The sequence below is a fragment of the Suricata suricatta genome, chromosome 7, assembly GCF_006229205.1.
Source record: "Suricata suricatta isolate VVHF042 chromosome 7, meerkat_22Aug2017_6uvM2_HiC, whole genome shotgun sequence".
Lineage (NCBI taxonomy): Eukaryota > Metazoa > Chordata > Mammalia > Carnivora > Herpestidae > Suricata > Suricata suricatta.
In genome coordinates this window covers 138,787,974-138,814,454 of record NC_043706.1, presented here as the reverse complement: position 1 = coordinate 138,814,454, position 26,481 = coordinate 138,787,974, and the positions used below count along the sequence as shown (strand labels likewise).

General features: G+C 42.0%; 1 protein-coding gene across 1 annotated transcript in view; it reads left to right on the top strand.

The window, feature by feature from the left end:
• PRKN (parkin RBR E3 ubiquitin protein ligase) overlaps nucleotides 1-26,481 on the top strand; it is a gene marked incomplete at its 5' end in the record, with an annotated part of 1,091,762 nt that overhangs the window by 894,083 nt on the left and 171,198 nt on the right. The window contains 2 exons of the mRNA XM_029943267.1: nucleotides 4,287-4,348; nucleotides 19,046-19,195. Of these exons, the coding sequence (XP_029799127.1) occupies nucleotides 4,287-4,348; nucleotides 19,046-19,195 (212 nt within the window). The remainder of the gene's footprint in view (nucleotides 1-4,286; nucleotides 4,349-19,045; nucleotides 19,196-26,481) is intronic.

Genomic DNA, 26,481 nt, shown 5'->3' with positions numbered 1-26,481 from the left:
AAGGATGGTGATGGTTTGGAAAGTCCCCAAGGGAGAGGAGAGGGGTGCTGGCCAAAGAAAGTGAAGGGCAAATCTCCCCCAGGGCCTGACCAGGACTGGACCCCAAATCTGAAACCGCACCCCACTCAGCAAGGATGGGGGGTCAGGTGGATGGTGTGATGTCTGTTAGCCCTTCTAGTTCTGGTGGCTACACGAGTTGTGATTGGCAAGATTGGACCTGGAGGAGGAAAAGCAGGTGCGGGGAGGAGGGGGCTGGAGAGGTGACAGGTCAGAAGAGGCCACTTAACCAATAAGCAAAGCACCTGCAGGGCTGGAGCTCAGCGCTGAGGCCTCTGGGAAGGAAAAGGGAACAGTGACTCGGGAGCCCCTCACTGGTGCCACGTCGCCCAGCTGGGTGGGCAGTGAGCACATGGCAGGTGACGCATCCACGGGGCACCTGCTGTGGAACAAGTGCCGCAGCCAGGCCCTGTTCCAGGCGTGGCCGTACAGCAGTGACCTGACACGGCCGCCCCTTCCCTCGTCCCCTTTGCGATTCAGCAGCAGGTGATGGAAAATAAAGTACATGGGGTGCAGGGTACGTTAAAAACCGATTTCCTCGTGGAGAGAATACAGCGGTGATGACGGTGCTGGCGGTGGTGAAAACGGGCTGTGGTGTCATGCAGGGTGGCCCCGAACAGCCTCACTGAGAAGCTGACCTGTGAGAAAGGACTTAAAGGAAGCAGGGGGCCCTCCGAGACAGCCTCCTGCCGGGTGGCCAGGAGCACAGGGCAGGCGACCATGGCCCGAGGGCTCAGAGACTGTGCGGCGGCCACACGGTAGAAGATGTCCAAAGCCCCTGCCGCCTTAGTGAGACGGAAACCCCAGGGGGGGATGGCCTGAGTCCCACGTGCACATTGCAATGGGACCCTTTCACCTGCTCTCTCGAGAAAAGATAGCCCATCAGGGGTCTGAGGCCACGGTGGGATTGGACTGGTCCAGGTAGACAGCCGAGGCTTCAGAAGATAACCCATCGGCGTGCAGGTGTAGCCCCACTCGGTGTGGCCCCTTGCGAGGAGTTTGTAAAAAGCAAGGGTCCATCACCACTATTAACAGCTCCCTCACGCAGCCTTCCTTTGCCAGGCTCCCTCTTCCTCCCGGACCCCCGCCCCTCCCCCTCACACTGCTGAATTCTGCATGTGTGTCTTGCGTTTCTAGTTTTCTGATCTTCAAACTCGCCTTCACACCAGGTTCGCGTCTGACGGGTTTCCCACACGGATATTGCCATGGTGGACACCATTAGAGATGCCCCTTCATGGTCTCGAAAGTGCCATGACCCCTCCCAAGTCCTCCCTTCTAACTAATGCTCGGTCTGTCCTTGTTTTTTATATTTTATTCCACCCACCAGGTGTTCTGGGTAATTATCTAGTCTTCTATGAAAGATGTTTATATTGGAACGCTCATTGACATCAATCCTTGTAGTTACATCTTAGGAGAATGTTAGAATACAAATCCTGAAGACAGGCTAATTTTAAATTCTGTTTCTTATTTTACCTGGCATTAAAATAAGTCACATCAGTTTTTCTCAAATTTGAGGGATGTAAAGAATGACTTAAAAAAAAAAAGTCCTCTAAAACCTCTTAGGTTGAATGCGATTATTTCATAAAATAATCTCTCAATATGTCTAAAAATAAATTTAGACATAAATGTTGTATGCTTATACACCTGGAAGGCCCAAATGAACATTTACAAATTAAATATAAATTAAAGCACAAAACCAAAAAAGTATTCCAGTTAATCCTATGAATTTAATATGGCGGGTGCTAGTTAACTAAGTTATTGTTGGGATGAAAATGAAGCCCTGGACGGTTGGCCAGCCTCCCTTGACCAGAGCATGCCTACAACCTCTACAGCCCTGTGCCCACACTATCTCCCTCATGTGAACCTCCTACCCTTGGCACCAGACCATAGGACCCCCACATGTGGGGAAGGCATCTCTGCAACTCTGCTCTGCCCTCATTAATTTCACAGCAGCACTTGCTCCCAAGATGCTGTAGAAGTGAAGAACTGACATGAAACTAACCTTCCCCTGTGGTTTTTATGGGGGAAGGGGGAGGTTACTGTTGTTTTGTTTTTAGAAATTTTATTTTATTTATTTATTTTTAGAGTACTCAAGGGAGGGGGTAGGGAGAGAGAGAGAATCCCAACCAGGCTTCACAGTCAGCACGGAGCACAATGAGGAGCTTGGTCCCTCGACCCTGGAATCATCACCTGTGCCAGATTCAAGATTTGGACACTTAACTGAGTGACTGAACCACCCAGGAGCCCCCACCACGGGTTTTGGGTTGAACTGCAGCCGATCAAATGATCCAGCAAAGCTTTTACTAATTGTTCAGAGAATTATCAGAGTAGCAATTCTGACATGAACAGCACCTCAAAAAGAACCTTCAGGTTGCATGTCTGTGGTGTCCAATTGAATGAACACTGTTCAAGTGTATGTTCTAAGGCCAAAGATCTAGCTTCTTTATAGTACTGGACATGCCTAAGGCAATTAACATGCTACGTTTTCCACCAAAACATTCACCTCAGGATTTGTTTTCTTTCCCTGGCCTATTGTCAGGTGGTGACATCATCTGTTATACATTTTGTTGATATTTTTAAAATTCCTTTGTACTACTTTAGTAAACATTACAACCATTTCTCAAAGTATAAAATGTTATAATATGTAAGACTGGATCAAATACAATATCAAAAACGAAAACCGTGTTTCAGCGTTTTATGTGACCACGGAATTTCAGAGTTGGAACTTACCCAGTCAAATTCATCTCTAAAATAACCTGCAGAAATCATCATTTAGCCTGTGTCTGAAAACCTGCAGTTACTAGCTTATAAGACAATATATTCCAGTCCTCAGAAATTTCTTTATATTGAACCAAAATCTATTGTAATTTTTGCATGTTTGTGTTCATCCTGCCTTCTAGAATAAAGCACAATTCTAATCTCTCTTGCAAAGAATAACCCCTTCACTCCTCCCCCATGACTATGACAACTCCCTCCTTCCTCCGCCTGCCCTCCCCAGCCAGACGTCCTCAGTCCTTCCCATGGTTCACGCAGCACTACACAGAAAAACATGGAAAAACAGCCCAGTGATTGCTTTGGTACTTTTTGCAGACAACCCAATTCCTTAGCAGAAACTTCAACATTATTATGTAATCCACGGATTGTATCTGGGAAATAAGCTTTTGTGTCCATTTTTTTTTACTAGAACTAATATTATAAAGAACTACAAAGTCATATGAAGAATTATACTATTACAAGGACAGGGATGGAACATATTTTAAATGATGACTAAGCATGTGCTGGCCTGCATGTATATACTTTATTTACTTATTTCTCTTTACAACTGAAGAAAGAAAATGTGAAAGCTTGAATAGGCTCCTACTGACTGGGTAGGATGGAAGGTGATGGGCACCCAGGCTTTCCTGGTTCTCTTCCCAGGTCCTTTCCATAAAAGCCCCTTTCCAAATTGAAAAAATGGGATCCTTATGGTCTTTTTTTTTTAAGTTTATCCATTTGTTTTGAGAGAGAGAGAGCGTGCGTGTGTACGAGGGAGCACGTGGGAGGAGCAGAGAGAGAATCCCAAGCAGGCTCACACTGTCAGTGTGGAAGCCAATGCAGCGCTTGATGTGGGGCTCAACTCACAAAGGACAAGACCACAACCCAAGCTGAAATCGAGAGTTTGGTGCCTAACGAACTGAGCCCCCCAGGCACCCCCAGGATCCCAATGGTGTTGACAGAGCCTCCTGGGAGAACCAGGCAAGGCTCTACACTACAGCCAAATCCCATGAAGATATGGTGTCTAGCTACTCTGTCTTCAATCTTAACCCTCCATGTGCAGAGCCCAGTCTTCAGAGCTGAGGAGGTGGGATGTACTGTCTCAGCAAAATGGACCTCTACTCACCAGCTCCCCTACTCTGGCCCCACAGATCCCTAGCTCTATAACAGAAACAACAAGTAACGTGCTGGGCAGAAATGGTATGGTGGGCTAAAGCCCAGGTCACAATCAGGAAGCAGAAAGGGCCTGGCTGGGCTCACCTGTGACCCTTTCCCAGTGTCACAGTGGGGGACTGGGCAGCAGCCATCGCCCCCTTGGAGGTGTGGCTTTTTTGTTGTTGGTTAGATTGTGTTTTGCAGGTAGGTGTGTGCATCCTCCTTAACAACACTGTGGTTGTAGTCATAACAGCACGTAGGAACACGTTACCGGCCAGAACGGGAATAACATGTTTGTGATTAATTCTTTTCTCCAACAGCTGGCTGCCCGAACTCCTTGATTAAAGAGCTCCATCACTTCAGGATTCTTGGAGAAGAGCAGGTGAGTCAACCTCTCAGAGGCGGCGCCGGGGTGTCATGAAAGACAGACACTAATGAGACAGTTTGGGCACTCTCCCAGGAGGTAGAGTGTGTCTTCTGACCCTCAGCACCCTAAAATGGGGAAGAAAGCCATGCCGCAGATATGTGTGAGGACACTTTTCCTCTTCTATCCATCAGCTCTGACAGGTTATTAATTGGTACATCTGCTATCTGCCAAAGTATTTCATCTCTGGATGCCAGAGGCAGATAGGCAGACAAGTAAATGCTGTGATATATTATGCCTAAGAGCCCAGTTGTCACAGACAGTCCTGACATGATGTCGGTGGGTGCGTGTGCAAGCTCTCCTCACTAGACTTTTGCACTTTGTGCACACCATCTGTACTTCCCCGCAGCTGCTTTCTCTATGGATGGGAATGTGTGACTTATGTACAAAGGGTGGCCCATCAAAAGTAGATTATTTAAGTACTGTGGTGCTGGGTGAAAAGGCAAATTTTAAACAGATGTGCTAAGGTGATAATTCAAGGTGCTGAATTACACACACACACACACACACGTGCGCTTTTGACCACGTAAAAACAAATTTCCTAATCTTTATATAGAATTACAGTTTCCATAGTATTATGTTAAATCTTGATGTCAAGTTACTCTTGAAATACTGACACCAGATAGTTGACATCATGGTGGTTGACCCACTTCACACTCTCTTACTGGATTGGACTCCCAGGGGTCATCTTTGCCAAGTCTGAACAGGGAACGTGCAATGGGAGAGGAGGCAGCTCAATGTTGATGATAAGTTTCTGGTTTGCGTGTTTTTCTTTAGTATGTGTATGTTGCAATGTTGGGCCACCCCATGTCCAATACTAGACTAAAAGCAGAAAGGGATTAGTTGGGAGAGGATAAAAAACTGGAATAATTTCCAGCTCCCTGAATTAATAGGTTTCAGAAGGCTTCCTTCATTATTTTCAGACTTCAAATCCCAAAATCCAGCAGGCATAAGTGTGTATTCAAATATAAGCAAAATCAGTTATCCTCTATTGCAGGTAAGAGTTAACGAGCTCCCTCAAACATACCTATTTACAAAAACACATGAATCTCCCAGCCATTTTCCTGTGAAACCAAAAGATTTCTTAAAGTAAGAATCACTGATTGTTACCCTGACATTTCCCCCCAGATAATGGAGCTTTCTCTTCTAACTTGTACCAATATTTGCAAATTATTTCCACATTTGTGTTAGAGTCATTGGCGATTAGCAGGGAAAGAAGCCAACTGTAATCGTCTCTGTAGATGCACATAAAAGTCAGGCCGCTTTGAGTTCTCCTAGACATTTAATCAAAATCAATATTCTGATTAGTTGTGCAACATGGAGACATGTGCATCACAGCAATATTGATCTTTAGTTCCTGAAAAAAAGAAACACTTTTTCTTCCTTCTTCTCTTTCATTCAGCAGATGGTTACTGAGCACCAACTCAGGTGCTATATGCCATTTCCAGTTATAGAGATAAAGGAGTGAAAAAGAAATACCTATTGGGGGAAAACTGTCAAGTTATATACACACTAACATGTTTTGTATATATTATGCTTGTTGGTTTTTATAGCCATGGAGAAAAATGAAGCCAAAAAGAGGGTGTGGGAGCTGGGGGAAGAGGTGGTCAGGATGAACCTCGCTGAGCAGGTGACTTGTGAGTGAACACTTGAATGTGTATGTAAACGTATAATGTAAGAAGCATTATACATGCAAGGTGTTGGAGTGAGGTGGGAAGAAATCCAGGAGAGTATGAACTGGAAGCCAAAGGCAGGAGGCGTTTCTAGAAGGAGGGCCGATCACCCCTGCGTTGTGCTGACCAAGCAGGATAAGGGGTGAGCAATGAACACTGGAATTCAAAACTTTGAGGTCTTTGGTGCCCTTGACCAGGGGAGGGGAAGGGTGAAAGTCTGCTCAACTTGGGTTCATGGGAGATGAGAAGAAGAATGGGAGAGAGCAAATATAGGTAACTTCTTTTTTGAAGAATTTAGCTATAAGGGAAAGCAAACGGAATGAGGTAGCTGGGGGTTGGGGAATGTGGGAGCAAGATAATGTTTATTCTCTGGTGGGAATGACTCTAGAGGAGTGGGGGTTCTGGTGACACAGGGGAGAGGAGAGACTGTCGGGCACAGTGTCCTGGCTCACAACCACTGGGTGTGGCTCAGCCTGAGACCAGAATACAATACAGGCAGCTCAGCCTGGTGGCAATGGGGGTGCTGGCAGAACGTGGAAGCTGATTGTCGTTTATGCTCCTCTTTTCTCAGGGAAATAAGAAGCAAAGTTGTCAGCTGAGAGTGGGGATGGGGAAGAGCTTTCCAGAGAGGGGAGAGGATCATGCAGAGGTCATTTAGGAGGGTAGGGAGTGAATAAACTTGGGAAAGGAATGAGTTTGGAGTGAGGTCCATCAGACAGGTGTCCTTCCGTCACATTCAACTGTGTAGACACAACTCCAGTAAGTGCAGATTTGGGTTTAACTCAGAGTTTGGTTTTCAGTGAGAAGAGCAGAGAGCTGGGATGAGAAGAGAGAGGGACAAGAAAGGAGGTTGGGGCCATTGGTTCCAGGTCCCAGTGGGTCCAAAGAATTTTGGAGTTTGAGTTTGAGAGTTTGAAGAGTTTGGCTGGAAAAGTAGGGATTGGCTGAGGACGGGGATATTGATGTTTAGATTGTGGAGGCGTGCGGGGGCCAGAAACGGCAGGGTGGGGCGGGCTGGGAGGGCTCGTGGCTAAGTTAGGATAGAGGACAAGTTGACTTAAGGAAGTTGAGGTCATGGACTTGGAAGCCAGGCCACTGGGAAGTGTGGCCCATGTGGACACTGAGTTCCTCCAGGATTATCATCAGAGCATGAACTGATGAGTCATGAACTGAATCTTCAAGAAATGGGGGGAGGGGAGCAGGAAGACAGAGAGGGTGAGGGAGGTGGGGCTCAGGAGCTGGCGGCAGATGGAGAAAGAGCACCCAGGGGAGACTCATGGCTGGAAAGTCAAAGCTGGAGGGTTTCAGGAGAGAAGAAAACTGTTCTACTTAGAATGTAACTGAGTAATGATGGTTGGTGATGCAGAGTGTGCAGAGACCTTTGAGGGAGCTGCCAGGGAAGCAGTATCCTAGGGCATGAGCCAATTTCAGTGAAGAAAGAATGTGAGAGAAATACTGGGTGTAGTCAGAAGTCACAGGGCAGTCACAGGGGAAGCCTGGCCCTGGCTGCCCCAGCACAGGGGTGGGAGTTGGGGCTGCTGAAGGACTGGGTAGGGAAACGGGGTGTCAGAGCCATATGTGGGGGGGGTGCAGACTGGAGAGCTGACAAGTGAGCCAGAGACTGCTTTAGGGAGAGATATAAACCTGTGCATCAATCAGGACATTTCTATCCTGATGATACATGACAACAGGTAGTGGCCTCAAGGCAGGTGTGGCTGAGAGAAAGCAGAGCGTCCAGCCTCCTGCCCTTGCCCTTGGGGTGGGCGTTCCGGCCCAGAGCTAGTGAAACATTCACACTCTCTCTGGATGCTTGAGGCAACTTTTATTACTTGATGAAATGAAATGTTATATTAATGTGTGTTACAAGTGCCCTTGGACACATCATTTCAGTCCGCCTCGACTGTGGCTTTTCCATTTGTAAGAAAAGGAAGAGTAAGGGTCAACCATCTCTTAGAATTTTTGTAAATAAATAGGATTTCAAAATTACAAAAACTAAGTGCCACACTGAAATGTTTCTGACCTATACACCATTTACATGATTTATATTCTATCAGTACATTGAACTAGTAGCAAAAGGTAGGCAATAAAATAAGTGTAATGTTCACCTAGAAGTGAATTGATAAGATGAACACAGATACCGGTTAATTACTGAATCCATTGCCGGATAGCAGAGATGCTTACTGCTTATCTAATTTCTCTGTATGTGACCCCTTTCTATTTGCATTGGTCTTTAATAGGCACTTGATTTTTGAGATCCAAATTAAAAATAAATCATTAAACACTATAAATAATTACCTTCCTAAAATGAAAACGCACTTAAAAATCCTTGGAATTTAACGTAATATATTTACTCTAGCTTCTTGGCCCTTCACTGATTTGTGTTCATAGTTCACATTTATAAAACACCTCTCCACCCACCTCCAAACCCCAGTCCAAACCACTTGGCAAAGATATGATCACATTCTAGGTAATAAGCTACTCTAGGTAAGCCTTCAAACAAACAAACAAACAAATAAGCCAAACCTAACCAGGAATGGCATCTTTTGGTCCACATGGTTTTGAGAGCCTTCAGGAGAAATGCACTTCCAAAGTCCTTCCTTTTCCCACCGCAGTTTCAATCACCAGAATTTTAAGGAAACAACTTCCATTCATTCAACAAATGCTTTGTACTTGTACTAGTATTGCATTGGTGTTAGATAAAATGGCAAACAAGGAAATCACAGGACAAATCATGATAAGTGCTAAGATGAAAATCAACAGTGATTGAGATTTAACCTATTGTAGATATTCGCCAAAGTACCATGAAGTAAAGGTTGAGAGGGCACCACTATGCACTGAACTTGGATCTCGGTAGTGGATAGAAAGCATTCGAAGCAGAGGGAAGCACATGTTCAGTGACCCCCAAGAGGTGAGGAGATTGTTCTGTTTAAGGCACTAAATAAAAATCAATGTGGCTGGAAAATAATGAGCAAGAGGGACAAAGATGAAAGACAAAGACCGTCTAGACCATGTAAGCCATGGTCAAGATTTGGATTTAATCCTAAATTCGATGGGAAATTCTTGAAAGTTGAGGCATGGCTGGCATGAATCAAATTACATTTCAAGAGTGATTAGTCTTGCTACAATATGGACAAGGTCTGGATTAAGACAGTCAACAGAGGAAAGAGAAAGAAGTGAATATTCAGAGGTAGAATGAAAGGTCTCAGTGATTGATGAGCTGTGGGTCAAGGAAATGAAGGAGTCCTATGGTTTTATTTTAGCAAGATGGGTAAGATGGTAGGAAGGTGAGGTGAGGATGGAGGGGAGGAATCCGCGGCCCAGCTCTGAGCAGATTTGCTAGGCCTGAAGCCTCAAGAAGGAGGCAAGTCAGGATTTGGGTGTGTGAGTTGGTGTCTGAGGAGACGGAGGTCAGGAGTCAAAGATGGAGAGATAAATGTGGAGTCTCTGGCACACAGATGGTATTTTAAATTCATTAAATAAAATTTTATATCAATGTGTTACAAGTGCCCTTGGACACATCACTTCAGTCCCTCAGTTGCAAAGGGAGATAAAAGACAAGGGACCGCATGAACCCTAAGGCGCTCCAACATTTGGAAATGTGTTAGAGGAAAGGAGAGCCGGGAAGAGGCAGCGGGGAGAGGGGTGGAGGTAATGAGTAGCAAGTGCCTCTCAAGGAAGTCAGAGGCAAATCCCCTTCCTCTGAGGGTGAGGTGCTTGAGCTTAGAGACCAATAGTAGTACTACTCATAAACCATTTGTCAGGGACTATAGTAAAGTATAACTAACAGGTGTCCATGCCCCCCTCCCCTGCCCTCTGCTGCCTGACTGATGAAAGCATATGCTTAGCAGCCCTGTTTGGAAAGCCTCCAGAACTCTCTGGAGTCATACCCTCTGTAGAAACTCCTGTGAGGAAAAGAGTTGGCAAGTACCCACCTTCATAGTCTTACCTTCCGAGGAGCCACAGCAAGGACAAGGGACGAAGAAGCAATTGGTTTTGACCTCCTTTCCAGAAGACTCCATAGCCACTGGAGGTTGAAGTATTTTTTGACATCATGTCATCAGAAATATATGAAAAAGAAAAAAGCTTCAGGGGCCCCAGCCTGGCTTAGTCGGTAGAGCATGCAACTCTTGATCTTGGGATCATGAACTTGAGCCTCTCATTTAACATAAAGAGAGCTTTTAAAAAATAAAAAAAATAAAAACTTTTAAACAAAAACCTCATAAATTACAATCCAGGACAAAATCTATTGCTTCAATTATATTTTAGGTGTTGTTTGATCTGTTTCCTCCTTACATCTGATTTCAGCCATTCTGATGATTTCTGATGGTTTCTCTACACAGTGATCAAGGTCATGCCCTTTCTCTAGTCAGTTTATTTCATCAGTCCATGACAGATGCCCAGGGATGAAGAAAACATTATTAGCAGCAGAGCAGAGAATGCAGAGAGCAGTGTGGTGGGCGCACCCACAGAGGCTATCACCAACTCCCCAAGGGATAACTACCTGCAAACTAAGGAAAATAAGATTAAGGTTACTGAGGATTTAACAAGTCTTTGGTCTTTTGTATGGTTTTTTTTTCTCCATAATATTTTATTGTCAAATTGTTTTCCATACAACACCCAGTGCTCTTCCCCTTAAGTGCCCTCCACCATCACCACCACCTCTTTTCCCCCCTCCCCCTTCCCCCTCAACCCTCAGTTCATTCTCAGCATTCAATAGATGCAAAACTTGAGAGACTATTGATTGTATGGTTTGTTTTAATTCTAATACATACAGAAAATTCCGCATCCTCCACATAGCAAGAAATGGATTAATCATAAAATGTGTGTTTCTCTATAGAGTAATTGTAGATTTGTTATCCAAAGAGGAAATTCTATAATAGACTGTTTTTTATTATTTTCCAAGAGATCACTGAGGGAGAGTGAGCTGAAAATTTTTTTTTAATTAAAAGGGAAAGAGAGAGAAAATGGAAGCAGCTTGGTATTGGGGAATGGGTGGTCATTAGAGCCGCAGCCCTGAGTTCTGATGTGGGGCTGGGGGTTAACTGCCTGCGTGTTTAGCAAAGGACTGAACTTCTTTGTGACTCAGTGGCCTCAGGTTTCAGTTTCCAGAGTAGACAGAGAACAAACTTCAGAGACAAAGTGTTGGCACCGTCACCTGGCAGAGTCGAAGTTGAGTGAAGGGTATTTCTGATGGGGATTTCTCTCCTCCAAGGGGATTAGGAGAGAGGGCCTGGGAAGGGAACCCCTGGTGCTTGTGGCTGACACCTAACAGAAGCCAGGATTTAGGGAGGGAGAAAAAGACAGGTTCCCACCTGCGGAGGGGTAGTTTTTTAGCTGTACCTGAGTGCCCCCAAAAGGATACTCTGGAAAATTTCACAGCAGGACAAAAACAGTCTCCTCCCCTGCTCAGAGGATTTGAAACTGAAAGGCTGCCATGCGGCTCCCGGATTGCTGACAAGCTGTGACTCATTTTGACAGAACATTTCCCAGTTTTACCTGCTATTCCTGTTCTTCACATTTGCTGCAGTTTTCTTCCTTTTTGCTTTCTTTTCTTACGGAAGCATGCAAATCAGACATCACCATGGAGAGGTCTCTGTCTTCTTACCATCTTTTGGGTGGCTTTACAGTGGTGTGGGGTAAGCAGGTGCAGACACTTCACAGCCTGACCCCTCGTTGGCCACCACTATTTAGCATGCAGTCAATGGCCTGCAAGAAAGGGAGGGAAGCTAACTGGCCCGTTCGGGATTTGAACCTGTGACTCTTGCTTTATGACAGACCAATATTCTACCCAACTCACCTCTTCTAACTACTTACAGACCACCAAACTACAACCTCCATTTGATTATATTCTCTCATGATTTGTTATTTAGATTCCTAAGTTTATTGAAACTTCTATGAGCTTTATGCTTTAAAATGAATATTTTCCACTTTCAGGAGAATCCATGAGCATGCACATAAAAACTGAATAACCCACTCCTCCAATAAATAAAATATAAACCATACCAATGAGTTGAGATTTTTTCCTAGATAGATCACTAACAGAATGCATTTTCACAGAAACTTTTTTTTCCCTTAGGGGCAAAGTATTATGCTTTGTTAAGATGTATTCTCAAAAATTTTTGTGACTACTATGTTGTCTCTCTAAATTATCTGTCTCTGGATTATCCATTTTATGAAAGTATATGTATAAATTTGCAAACTAGTTTTGATAATAGCTTAAACAACGTTAGTCAGCAAGTAAGTCTGAACATGTCTACACAAACACAGGTGTGCCCACACTCACTCTGATATCAAAGATGAACAATAAATAAGTGATTTTTAGGGAATTTGCTACTTTTGTGCTCAGCTGACAATAGATTCTGCCCAGGCCGAGTCCACATTACAAATTAATCACATTCCTTCAGTCCTCTTCATAAAATGCCATCCATTCTTGCTAAGGAAAACAAGCCCTCACAGAGTAAGCAAGTACTATCGATGAATCAGTGTTTATTCATTTTCACCAATTGGGGTCCATTTATCACTTTGCCACTATTGTGTGTATTTTGCACTCTGATGCATGCAAATATTCTGCTCTCTTTCTGCTAATTTGTTACAAGTCTCCAGTAAGTATATAGTAGGGTTCTTTTAATGCCTGGTCGATTTTGTTCCAGTTGAGTAGTTGAGAAGAATCTATGGAAATGTGGGCCACATCTTGAAGGGAACCAAATAAGTATCATTAAATTGTTTTTAATGTTTTTTATTTGTTTTTGAGAGACAAAGAGAGACAGTGCAAGCAGGGGAGAGTCAGAGAGACAGGGAGACATAGAATCTGAAGCAGGCTCCAGGCTCTGAGCTATCTGTCAGCATGGAGCCCAATGTGGGGCTCGAACCCACGAACTGTGAGATCATGACCTAACCAAAGTCAAACACTTAACTGACTGAGCCACCCAGGTACCCCCCAAATAAGTATCTTTAATGACATACATGCAATTACATGTCTAAATTCTTTCCTTAGGATATGAAACTTTCTATGAATACTAACTCATTACTGTCTCTAGGTCAAATGTTTGTTCTTAAAAATTTCAGTGTTATAAAAGGCAATGCACTCAGTGGGCGTAGGTTTCATTTCAGATGTGTGTACTTTTTAATTATCAGAAAATGACCGAGTATATAAGTTAAAATATTTGTCTTCCTGTAGGAAAGAAATTGTATGCTCAAATTCTCTTGAGTGTATCATAAGTAGAATGACTATAATAAAGTCATTTTTTTATATTCCTTAGCTAATGAATGGGAAAAGGAACATAATTTTACATTCCATCAGTATCTGGGACCACTATGAATGCCATCAGCAAGAATACTAAAGTGTTATTGGACTTTGTCCATAGGTTGACTTTTTCCTAGATAAAAGCTATCATCACAGTAGTAAAATTAAATATATAGGTAACCTGTCATCAAATTAGAAAACAGCCAATTGCTTGAGAGCCATTTATTTAAAATAGAAAATCCATCCCACATCACTGACATTAATTCCCATTGCCATTGATTATTTTATTAGAATTATTTAATTAATTGATGCTCGATGGAGTTACAGTAACTCAACCTATAACAATTTTCTATTTACTACAAGATACTATAGCAGCGGCGCCTGAGTGGCTTAGTCGGTTAAGCATCCAACCAGCTCAGGTCATGATCTCATGGTTCATGTGTTCGAGCCCCATGTTGGGCTCTGTGCTGACAGCTCAAAGCCTGGAGCCTGTTTCAGATTCTGTATCTGCCTCTCTCTCTGCCTCTTGCCTGTTCACACGCTGTCTCTCTCTCTCTCAAAAATGAATAAACAAAAAAAATTTAAAAAGATACTAGAGCCAATTCAGGAGATACACATACAAAAAAGGATGAGGGGAAGTGCAGAGGTCTACAGTCGAGTCTGGAGGAACCAGAGACTCTGTCCTCTGGACTCAGAACTTAATCAGCCAAACGTCTCTTTTGAGACAGGGCCTTCTGCTGAGCAGAAATGTGCTTGGCACAGAAAAGGGGACAAGGAGAGAGGAAATCCAGTTAAAAGTAGGGCAACAAAGTTGGAAGGTCACAGAAGGTGAGCCCCCATATGTTTAACCCAAAGCCCCCAAAACCAGAAGAGGAAACTCTAGAGCCGCCAAGAACTATTCTGGATCCTTCTTGTTTCTAAAGTGTCAGGAGGACTGATTTCATGTGAAACTGTGTAGCAGAAAGAAGCAAGGATCAATCCCATGAAGTTTTTAAGAGCTTACAGAGAATGAAGAGCAGAATGGTGTCCTGAGAGACAATAAAAACACGTCAACCAGGTGGAAGCTAAAGTCACTATTTCAAAAAGAACCATGTTGTTGAGAAGTGATACCAATACGAATAACTAACAGATAGTGTATTAAAAGAAATAGGAAGTAAAAAGGAAGAAACTTCTAAAAACTGAAAGTAAAGCAAGATAAAAGATTCCAGAGATTAAATTCAACAGATTTAGAAGGCAGGTAAAGAAGATCCAATATACATACAGTAGAAATCCTATGAGAAACACATGGAAGCAAGAAAATAGAGCAAATACTGAAAATCAAATGCAATACAGCTTCCTTAAAGGAAGAAAATCAATCAGAATATGACCAGCACCAAGATATATTCTAACAAAACTACCAGATTCTGAAGAAAGAAAAATCCTTTGGGCATCTATGTAAAAAAATATATATATCAATTCAATGTATAAAGGGGGAAAAATTAAATTGCATCAGGCTTGCCCATAATACCTTACACCAGAAGAACATGGAATAAGACAGTGAAGATGTTCAAGGGGAAAAAATGTGACCCCAGGACTTGATATGCAGCCAAAATCATTTTTAAGAATGAAGACCCCAAATAAACTGTCACTGATATGCAATACCTCAGTGAATATTTTTTCTGATACACTCCTTCCAAGGAATTTAGTAGAGAACAAACTTCTAACAACCAAAAATTACTGGAGAGACATCAACGTAAGAACTTGTGAGGAACATTAGTTGTGTTTCTGTGTTCGTGTGTGTTTAGCAAACTAAGAGAAAGAGGGGCGGCTGGGTGGCTCAGTCAGTTAAGCATCAGGCTCTTGGTTTGGGCTCAGGTCATGATCTCATGGTTCATGAGATTGAGCCTCTCATTGGGCTCAGGATGACAGCTCAGAGCCTGCTTGGGATTCTCTCTCTCCCTCTCTCTCTGTCCCTCTCTTGCTCATGCTCTCTCTGAAAAAATAAACATTTTTTTAAATTTGGGAGAATAAATGGTAGAGCATGTGAAAATATATTTGAGGTTTGTAGTAATCATATTCATAGGGATAGTATTGCTACATGTTATTCTATATCCTTGAATGTGTGTGGTATACAGCCAATGAGCAATTGTGCAATAGTGTTTTATTCTACCATCCTCTGTGTTCTTAAAAACCAGTGTAGAAGAAAGGAGATACAGATGTAAAATAGAAAGTTTTAAGTCAAGGCCTTGTTCTGAAACACCTACCTTCATAGCAAATTTCAAGTATATAATACAGTATTATTCACTGTACTACCATTTTGTACATTAGATCTCCAGAACCCATTCATCTTGTAAAACGAAAAATTCATGCCATTTTGGCGAGGCCAAGGCATAAAAGTTGAAAGGTCCAGTGGTGTGGCCCTGAGCTGAACACCTCAAAGGGCTCCAATAGTTACTGAAATCACTCAGTTACATGAGAGGATGTTGTGTGCCAAAGACATGAAGGGGCAGGAGGCACTGACGAGAGTCTTGCTCTCTCACCTAAGTCTCAGCAAACCTGGCTTAAATCCAACTTCCCGCCTACTCTGCACTTTGAAGCCAAGTGTTGGACGAGAACACAAAATTCTGCTCACTAGTTTTCCTTTCATTTCCTAATCTCCGCCTACAGATTGGTTGTCAGAGCTGCCTAGCAATAATGCCAGCTCCTTCCATCCATTCCCTCTCCCTTGATCACTGATACCTTTCTCTTCTTCTCAATGTTCCGACGCCTCTTTCATCTGTGTACACCTGGGCCCAAAGAGTGAGCCTTCCGTCCTTTGCTGTGAGGCTCTCTTCCCTCCAATGCCAGCCCCTCTAGTCACCCTTGACATCCCACTCCTCCACCTGCCTAAGGACACAGGGCATTTCTGAGCTGACATCATCTGCTCTCTCCTCTCTTCCCACTCACTCCCTTCAGCACGTAAATATATTACTTCTCAATTTCCAAAACATTCTCTACCATCCGTCTGTCCCCTTCAGTTGCTATCCATGTTTCCGCTCTCCTTTTCAGTCCGTTCTCCAAGGGGGAAAAGGACCCATTCTTGCCTCTTGGTCTTCCTGTCCTCCAATTCTGTCCTGACTCCATTTGACTCCACTAAGGTTTGGGCTCCATGACTCCACTGAAATGGCTCTTGTCAAGATCCCAATGACATCTGCATTTCCAACTCCAACCAGTTTCCAAGAATTGCCTTTTGGGCAGCATTTGAGACAACTTATCCCAACACCCTCCTTGAAGTATTTTGTTCCTTGGCTCCCAGAACACCTACATCCTTTTCATTTTCCACCTGCCTCCTAGGCTGCCTCTTCTCAGTCCCTTTTGCTGGTTCTTTCTCATCTTCCCTACAAAGGTAGGAGAGTCTCAGCCAGTCTCATGGCCTCGGAGATAACACAGAGTCGGGCTGTCAAATCAACTCACAGGAATCCTGGATGTAGCGTTGTGTCACACTTTCCTAATGACTTCAAGGATGCGGGTACAGATGAGGTGCCAACAAGCCCCAGAGAAGTCTGTGTCATTTCGCAGGGCTCCCTAGGTCGTTTCTCAGTGTATCGGGGTGGACTGCAGGCAAGGCTTAGTAAATGAGGTCTCCGAGAAGCACACGGAATGATCATTAACGTGCAGTCTCTCAGTTACATAAGCCATCCCATCACTCAGGGAGCCGCTCCTCACTTACGTGTCTCCTGCTTAATGACTTCCACAGTTAAGAATCTTTTCTAGCAAATGCCATTGTCTGGCTGTATCATTAGCGTGTTTACAAGAGGATTTGACCAAGTCATCTTTCTTTCTTTCCTGGGGCCAGAAAATGAGAGGATGCATGGGAGGCCTGATGCTGACCTTCTCCTGCCAGCCCTCCATGCACACATGATTTCAGAATTTATGTCCGCAACTCACTTCTTCCCCCTAAACTCCAAACACACATACTCAGCGGGCAGCATCTTCACTTAGCTGCATAGCAGTTTATTAAACTGAAGATAAGCACAATAGAAATGATGGCTCTTTTTCTCAACTCCTAACCTATACTCATTCACACACACACACACACACACACACACACACACACACACGTGCACATACTTTCCTTCTTCTAAAGTCTTCCCATCTGTTACTCATTTTTTTGTCTCTCTGTCTCTGCGTGTGTGTGTGTGTGTGTGTGTGTGTGTGTGTGTCCTGTTGTCTCAGGCAAAAACATTACATTACAATGTTTGACTTTATTTTTTTTCTCATGCCATGTATCCAATCTGCCTAAAATTTTTGCCATTTCCGCCTGCCCCATGTAGCCAGTGGGTCCCCACCCCCACCACTAGCCTGCAGGTTCGAGCCACCACCATCCTCCCTGTGGATCCTGAAAACCTCCTCCCTGCCCCTCTGCTTCCTCCTTCTGTCCTTGTCCCCCCTGACAGTCTATTCTGAACCCTTCAGCCAGATGGCTGTCTTTAAAAGATTAGTCAAATTATGTCACCCCACAGCTCCAGAGTCTCCCGTGGTTCCTGTTTCTCTCAGAAAGGCAGCTAGACTTTTCTACTGGCCTGCAGGGACCTCCAAAGCCCAGATCCCCGAGAGCCTTTCTTACTGCATTTCCTGCCCTTCCCCGTCCCCTCTGACTCAGCCACACTGGCCTCTGCCGCATGTCAGAGCACCCAGCACATTCTGGCTTCTGAATCTTGGTAATGCTCTGTCCTTGGCCAGAAAGCCCATCCCAATGGGGAGCCACATGGTTTGCTTTTCTAATCTCACTTAGATGTTTGCGCACATGTATCTTCTTCATAAGGCATCCCCTGTCTCTTAATCACCCCTTCAAAATTGGAGTCCCCATTTCCCCACAAAGCTGTTTCTTCTCCATTTTTTATTTTCCTTCCCACTGAAATATAACCTTCCAGCATTTATTTTTATCTGCACGTAGATGAGAGCAGAGGTGTCCCCAGCACCCACAGTCTGATAATAGTAAGCTGCCAACGGAGGTCGCATAAACTAATAAACAGTCGAGCCAATCGCTTGACTTGATCTGAGTCTAGAAGAGCATACAATCAGATAACAGCGGGAGAACAGTAACAGGGCTGTAGCAGGAAGGTCTTAGAACCTGCGCTGGGTCGTGTGCGCTGCGGACTGGGAAGCCAGGGAGGGGCGAGCCGTGCAAGGGCGTGATGAAGTCGGGGATGACAGAACCGGTGCTTTGAGAACAAGAACAGTGGTGAAAGGAAAACATGAGTCTTCATCAAGCTGAACGTGCTCAGTATTCCTCAGAGATCCTGTGGGCTGCCCACGATTAGCACAGGGCGGAATATCAGGACCTATTTTCAAAACGGTTTTAAAAACCCATAGACCCCTTAATAGAGGCATGAAAATATACCAATTGATAAGATGGGAAATGATGGATTACATGTCCATAACATAAAATATAGGTATGTTTCCTAAAACTTGCATGAAATAAAACTATTAGATGGAGTTGATGGTAGTAATATTTAAAAAAAAATTTTTGGGGGGGAAATGTAGGACCAATTTCTAGAAATACAAAGGTATCCATTTTATCAATTGAAGTTGGAAAGCCTTTCCTTATATTGGATCATACCTTACCCACCTTCCCATCCTTCCCCCATTTTTTTTTTTTTTTTTTTTTACCAAAACGGATTCACAAGCAAACCCAAACGCCACCAACTGTGAACATTTTGGCCAAAACAGCACATGTTAGTCTTATCAATTTTAAAAGCTCGTGTTGTTTCTTTACAGTACAACCGGTACCAGCAATATGGCGCCGAAGAGTGCGTGCTGCAGATGGGGGGCGTGCTGTGCCCGCGCCCGGGCTGTGGGGCAGGGCTGCTGCCCGAGCCAGGCGGGAGGAGGGTCACTTGCGACGGAGGAAGTGGTCTGGGCTGTGGGGTAAGTAGCACCTACACCTCTGGGTGTTGGTTTTGTGTGCATTGTTTAGCAAATTGGCAAAGATTACATACTTGGTTTACTATCATTTTTCCCTTTGCACTCAGGCGTCCTTGAACTGATTTATAAGAAAATAGATCTTTAGGGGTACCTGGGCGGCTCAGTTGATTAAGCGTCTATCTGACTCTTGGTTTTGGCTCAGGTCATGATCTCATGGTTCTGTGAAGTTGAGCCTTCTGTCGGGCTCTGCACTGACAGTGCGGAGCCTGCTTGAGATTCTCTCTCTCTCTCTCTCTCTCTCTCTGTCTCTCTCTCTCTCAAAATATATAGCTTAAAAAAACAGATTTTTAAAGTCTTACATAGGACCCCAATTATGAATATAGACATCCATTGATGTCCTGTTCAGATTTTCTGCTTTAGTTGTTTATCACGATGTTTCCTCTAAGACACATTTTAAACTTTTTCTCTGGTGTTCAGCTGAATCAGAGGAAATATTTATTATTTTTTCTGATTTGACTTTAAGTAGGCAGAGTAAAGGGGAAAGAGAATTGCCCATAGTGATGTCTTAGCAACATTGTTTGCCTAAGTATTTCAAGAAATAAAATGAAGATTAATATGGAAAACTTGAAATGTTATTGTGTCATAAAATCATTTTAAATAGAGATGAACAAGACTAATGGTGCCTCTTAGGGAAGCAGAGTAAGAAACATGGAAAATGTTTGTTCTAAGAGGTCAACCAATATGACCCAGATGGCTTCTTGAATGAATCTGTAGCTGCACGCCGACAGTGAAGGTGTGAGGGAAGCATAACTCAAACACAAAAAGGCTTGCTAAAGTATAGGTTGAAATGACAAATGGATAATAATCCTGATATTAAATTTCATGCAGGCCAGGAAAGGAAGAAAGTGTATGTGCTTATAAAATGCTATTGAATTTTGATGGGAAAACATTTCTTTTAAAATTGCAACTTCATGAGGAGCTTTCTAGAGGGAGTGTTGATGGCAGAGGCATATGGCCCAGGCCTAATTTTTGGTTGAGAGCTGTAAGTCACCTATGCATCAGCAGGTGTCAGTTGTCTTTAGTAACACTATCAGTCAGTTGCAAAGCCCTGGGCTGAGCCATAACGCAGAGAAAGTGGACGTTGAAAAACAGTAAGATACCATGATGCCTACTTGGAAAAAAATGCCTCTGGGTTAATAGTCATGATTACATTGGGATGGAAACCGATCGTGTGTGGCCTGAGCAAACTGCTAAACTCTGGGATCGGAATGCTAGTGAATGTTTTCTTTTAAAATAAGTTATAATAGGTTTTAACTAATATCTAAATTGAATGCTTCTGCCTGCTAATTGCCTGCCGTCATTCCATTCTCTAAAGCTGGATGTTAAGGTCTTAACCTCCTTTATGGGAAAGAGTATCTTTGGCCTATCTTCTGCATTCAGCTGTTCACTTTGCTTTAAAGAACTTTGAAAGTGTGGGGTGCTCGGCTGGTTGAGTGTTTGACTCTTGACTTCGGCTCAGGTCACAATCTCACAGTTGGTGAGATCAAGCCCCATGTCAGACTCTGCTGACAGCATGGAGCTTGCTTGGAATTCTGTCTCTCCCTCTCTCTCCACCCCTCCCCTGCTCACATGCTCACTCGCTCTCTCTCTCTCTCTCTCTCTCTCTCTCTCTCTCAAAATAAATAAACATGAAAAAATAATTTCAAAGGCTTATTTAATTTTAAATATTGAACAGCTATATCTTCCCTTTTGCATGCAGTGTCACATTGTAAGTAAATAACATACACATTTAAGCTCCAAGTCATGGAAAATTACTTTGGGAGTGAATTGAATTGCTCTTTGGATTGAAGAGTTTGTGGGCAAGCCTTACCTAAATGGGATAGCTATCTTCAGAATGTTTCTTTGTCCTTTCGAAATTATAGGTGATGAATTTTATTTTATCTTCATTTCTTCTGTTTTCTTGTTTTTGCAAGTGTGCTTGTCAGTTTGTAGATTACTTACTTAACCCAACTAACATGCTTTTTGGGATTCTGTGGTGGTTAAGAAGATTGGGTTGGATGCCTTAAGTTCAAATCCTGTCTCCACCAACTACTACTGGTATTAATATTTCTGTGCCTCAGTCTCCTCATCTCTAAAATAGGTTGTATTATAGCAACCCCATAAAAGACTATTATGACAATGAAATGAGATCATAAATGTAAAGCGCTTAGAACAGTGCCTGGCATACAATGCATATCATTTAATATTTAGCCAAAAGTTTAATCAATTTTTATCAAAAACTTTTTTAAAAGATTTAATATTCTAAAAAAAACTGCATAAAGGATAACCATTTGGTCCTCTCTTCCAAATATTCCATAATCAAGCCAGATCTACAGCAGGGGATTAGGTACCTAGACCTCACTATTTTAGCCCTTCAATGAATTGCTTTTCCTACACAGTACTTTGGCAAAATATCATTCATTTACATCATAGTCTTTATACCAGAAATTTGATACCTGTGGTTCAGGACATCCCAATGGACTTTTCTAGGAGGAAACATGGTGGCTCTTCTAGGCTGACCTTTGCCACAGAAACACTTATTCTTGTCCTGAGGAAAGTGGTCCTTGAAGACATTGTATATGATGCAACTAATAAGGTGTCCCGCTGGAAGGTGACAGGTCAAAAACCTGGAGCCACTTTTGTGTTACAGTGATAGCATATAAATGGACCATTAGGAGTGGATTTTGAAGCTCATTTTCTGGCTTCCCTTTTTCCTTCTTTCTCTTCCTATTTCTGATGTATGCAGTTCTGCTATGATTTGTACATAAGCTGTCAATCTTCCGGATTTCAGGGTGGTAATGGAAATCTGTTGTGTGGTAGAAATCATGGTTAGTTCATGTTGTTCAGAGGCAGAATAGGGCCCAGTAAGTAAAAGTTAGAAGAAGATGAAACTCTGCTTAGGGTTTGTCCCAACACCATGGACGACCAGTCACAAAATGGGCTGCCTCGGAGAGTAGTGGGCACCTCGTCCCACACAGGGTTCCAGGAAAGCTATGGAAGAATCATAGAGTCTTGGATATGAACACTCTAAATATCATTAACTTACGTTGTTCTCAGGCTGTAGATTACAGGGTTAGTGTAAGACATCTGTGAGTTTACCTGTGCTTAATTTTTTCTCAGCTACCAACAGATTTTTATTATCCGGGTATCCAAGAAATGCTTGATATTACAAGAAGTATCTCATGAGTAAAATGGTTGAAAGCCAAATTCCCTGTCATTAACAGATTTTAAAACCAACAGATTTTTATTATCTGAGTATCCAAGAAGTGCTAGATATGACAAAAAGTATCTCATGAGTAAAAAGGTTGAAAGCCAAATTCCCTGTCATTAATAACAGATTTTAAAAATTAGGCCATACCACTACACTGCGATGTGCCGATGGACACCCATTTTCAGAGCTGAGACATAGCTCATGTGTTGTACTCCAGGCTTGGATGGATCCGGCCTTTCAGTCAGTTGGCTCACCCCTGCATGCCTAGATGGTCCTTCACACATCCATGTTGTATATAGTTTCCATCTGAAAAAACCAGACTTCTGTATTTGGACTGTCTTTGGCTTCTGAAAATAGGTGCTTAGGTTAGTATTTATGTCTCTCTTATTCAAACATATAGTGATGCCCATTGGAAAATCAGATTACTTGATCCTTTGCTCTACTGTATCACCAGGCTGAACGGTTACCTGGCAAGTGGTATACATTAGCTAATAAATGAAGGCAAGGATTTGTATTTAGGTGATAATGTCAGTCCATCTCAGAAAGGCCTGACGCTGTGTGATGGTTCCAGAAAATTTATTACCATTATAAAGAATTATTGGAGCTTAAGTCCCGCTTCCCAGGATTTAAGTTGATGTGTTAAACTAGTTTCATGCCTTTATATTCCCGTCCTTAGTCTTGATATTATTGCCCTCAGTAAATCCGTGTATGTGGAGTTCAGTGTTCATTGGATGGATGGATGGAGGAATTTTAATAATGTAGAAGTAATAGGAATACACTATCACTTTTATTTTCAAATATGAATCTTAATTTACCCCAATATTAGAATTGCTTACCTTGCCTCAACAAGAACCTCATCAAAAAATCTAAAATATACAGTGTTTTACTTGCATGCATAATACACAATTCAGAAAAAAAGGTACTAAGTTCAGGGATCCAGAAAAAGCCAATTAGGAACCTGTGAGTATTACAAGAATTACAGTTTTGTACCCTGTCAAAGGCTACACAGCAAATTAGAATTCTGCACATTCTGATATATAAAATGTTTTAGTCTTGGGTGCACTGAGATTTTGGTTTTGACATAGCACAGAATATTTTTACATTGATAGATAGAACTCAACAAAGAATATATTTTGGGATCAAATAGCCTGACCTCACTCTCTGCTAACCTTTGATCATATTTTTCCTACTGCTTATAAAAATATTAATTGATTTCCTGAGGAATTCATGTTATGCATTATTCTTTCCCCTGGCCTTACTGCTATTCATCAGAACTATCTCGCTAACTTTTATGACTCCAATGTAAAATGTTGACATGTTTAGTGCTGGAAAACATCCACAAAATATGGAATACATTAATAGTCGCTGACCTGGGAATACAGAAAGCTAAGGCAATCAAACCTTCTGAGTTTTCTATAAATAGAACATCATTATCTTGTTTGGCGTTGTTTGGGGATATTGTGTGACTGAGAGATCATTTCTTATCTGAGATAATAGTAGGAGTTAGATGAAGAGTTTTCTGTTTTAACTTAGAAATTCAAGGATGAGATAACAACGGAAAAAAACAGACTGAAAAAAATCATATTACTGACAATTTGTTAAAGCAATAGGACAGACTTTCTTAAGGCACCTGGTAGTCACTCACTCCTTCCTTTACTGGACAGCGCGTGTTGCTCTGTGGAAGATTTATCAAGTCTAATGAAGCGTTCACCTTGGTCTCCCCACTTCCACAGACGCCTTGTTTTTACCAAGGTTGTCTTCTTGCATTTTTCTTGAAGAGGGTCTCAAAGATAGAAAGGCCCCATCAAACCTAAATCTAGATCTGCACAATTATAGAGTACGACCTGCTATGTGCAAAGAAATTTTTGTTGAAAATGGTGATTTTGAACTACTTATAACAATAGCATTATTATATTGTTGGAGATTGTAGTGAAATCAGAGTCCAAGCGTCATTTTACATAGGAAAGAGGCCAATGAAGACAAATGGAGACACCTAGTCTTCCACTCAAACAATGGATTATTGAGTTAAAAACTTAAGTTAATAAATAGATAGGGAGACTTTTTTTCAATATATGGAGCTCAGAAATAAAAAGTGAGCAGATGGACGATATTTAATAATAAAATGGAAAACAAAATGGTTACTTTTCCTATTCTTTAAGGAGAGTTTAATTTTATAAAATTTTATTAAAATTCAAAATTTAATTAAATTGAGTTGAAACCTATATTGAACTCTCCCTTTTTAAAAGGAAGACTAGAGAGTAAAATCTGAACTGCAAATACATGTGGTTTATACTGTGATGCTTTCAAGGTGACACTGAAAGGGACAGGTGTTTTTCAGTGTGTCTAAATGTGAGTTTGTAAGCATGAAGCTCTGACTACAGTCATACACCTTGCTTGCCTCAACCTCCTGGCCTCTACAACACTTGAGGAGAATCATGGCTTGTTGACCCATTATTCTTTTATATATCCTTTTATTCTTTCATATCTATTCTTTGATATACAAATAAAAGTATTTTTAAGTTAGTGTTATGAAATGTCAAAAATCTGCATTCTCTGTTTATTTGACATGTGTCCAAAAATCTAATTTAAACTCTAAGATTGGCGCTCATTTGCAGATTGGAAACAAGGCTCGCTAGACTTTCTGTGAGAGAGACAGCTTGGAGTGCAAAGATAGAAAGCTTTGGAGAATATTTATTTTAATGAAAGGAATCGTTCACAAATGTACAACCAAGTTCTGCATACCACTTCTCTGGAAAACATTAATCAATTGGCAAATGTTCCTAGAAAGTGGTCTTTGGTGTGAAATAGACATATTGTCTAACCCAACTCAGACCAGTGACCATTCCACATGTCTTTAGTTATTTTTTTTTTTTGTTAAAATAAAGGGAAGTCTGAAATAATGATACTGTTTTAAAAATGGTAAGCTCCATCTCTTTGAATAATGTTAGGAAATCAATTTTGTGACAAACTGATTTCTTCTTTAGCTCTGCAAGCTATCGGAGAGCTCAGAACATTCTAGAAAACAGACTTCTACTGAAGATAACAGTTTCTCTGAATTTCTTTTGATTCTCCTCTCACCTCGGTTTAGGGCTCTGCTGTACAGTATGGTAGCCACTAGCCAAAAATGGCAATTTAAATTAAAATAAAATAAAATTTAGCATTTGTTCCCTCAGTCCCAATAGACACATTTTAAGTGCTCCACATGTGGCTTCCTGTCACTGGACTAGACACTGCGCATACAGCATGATATCTTCATCACCACAGAAAGTTCTAACGGATAGCATGAGTTTGAGAAAAACTAGAATATCACCCAAAAGAGTTTCCTGTGTCTCAGATACAAACACTTTGACCTCTTCCATCTGGTAAAGAAGAATAATTCATTCCAGAAATTAAAGCCATTTCCTAAGTATAAAAATGTACAACAGCGTTTTCCAAAGGGAGGCTCATTCAGCAGAGGTCCAAGGGGGATGTCACTGGGAGGGAAGGGGGAGTAGAGGCAGAGAGGTTGGGCAGAGGTCCATTATCAGAGACCTGGGAAACTTAGTGTTAAGCTAAGTGAAACAGAGGTATTGTTCCCCCATAGGACTTAAAGCTTTCAGTATACAAACACGCATTTTTGCCTGAACAAATAGAATACCACGATCAGCATTTTCTAAATTCTTTAGAGCAAGAACTGCCTTTTGCGTGGTGCATTTTGTAGGATCGTGTTCACAGAACAACTTGGGAACACAAGCATTTGCTTTGTTTTTTTTTTTTTTACTTTATTTTTTTTTTAGAATATAACACTATTTTTTAACATATGCAATTATTTTCCATCATTTATAATACAATAGTTACAACGACACTCCAAATGGATAAGCAAAGTAAAAAATCAGAACCCCAACTTCTATTTCATGTAATTAGACTTATACAGAAATTAGAAGGTTAAGTAACAACTAGTTAATCACCTAATTTCACAGCTATCTGAAGTGGCAATCATTATATAGCAGCTTATCTATGATACATTCAAGATAAATGATACAATTTATTACTTGCCCAT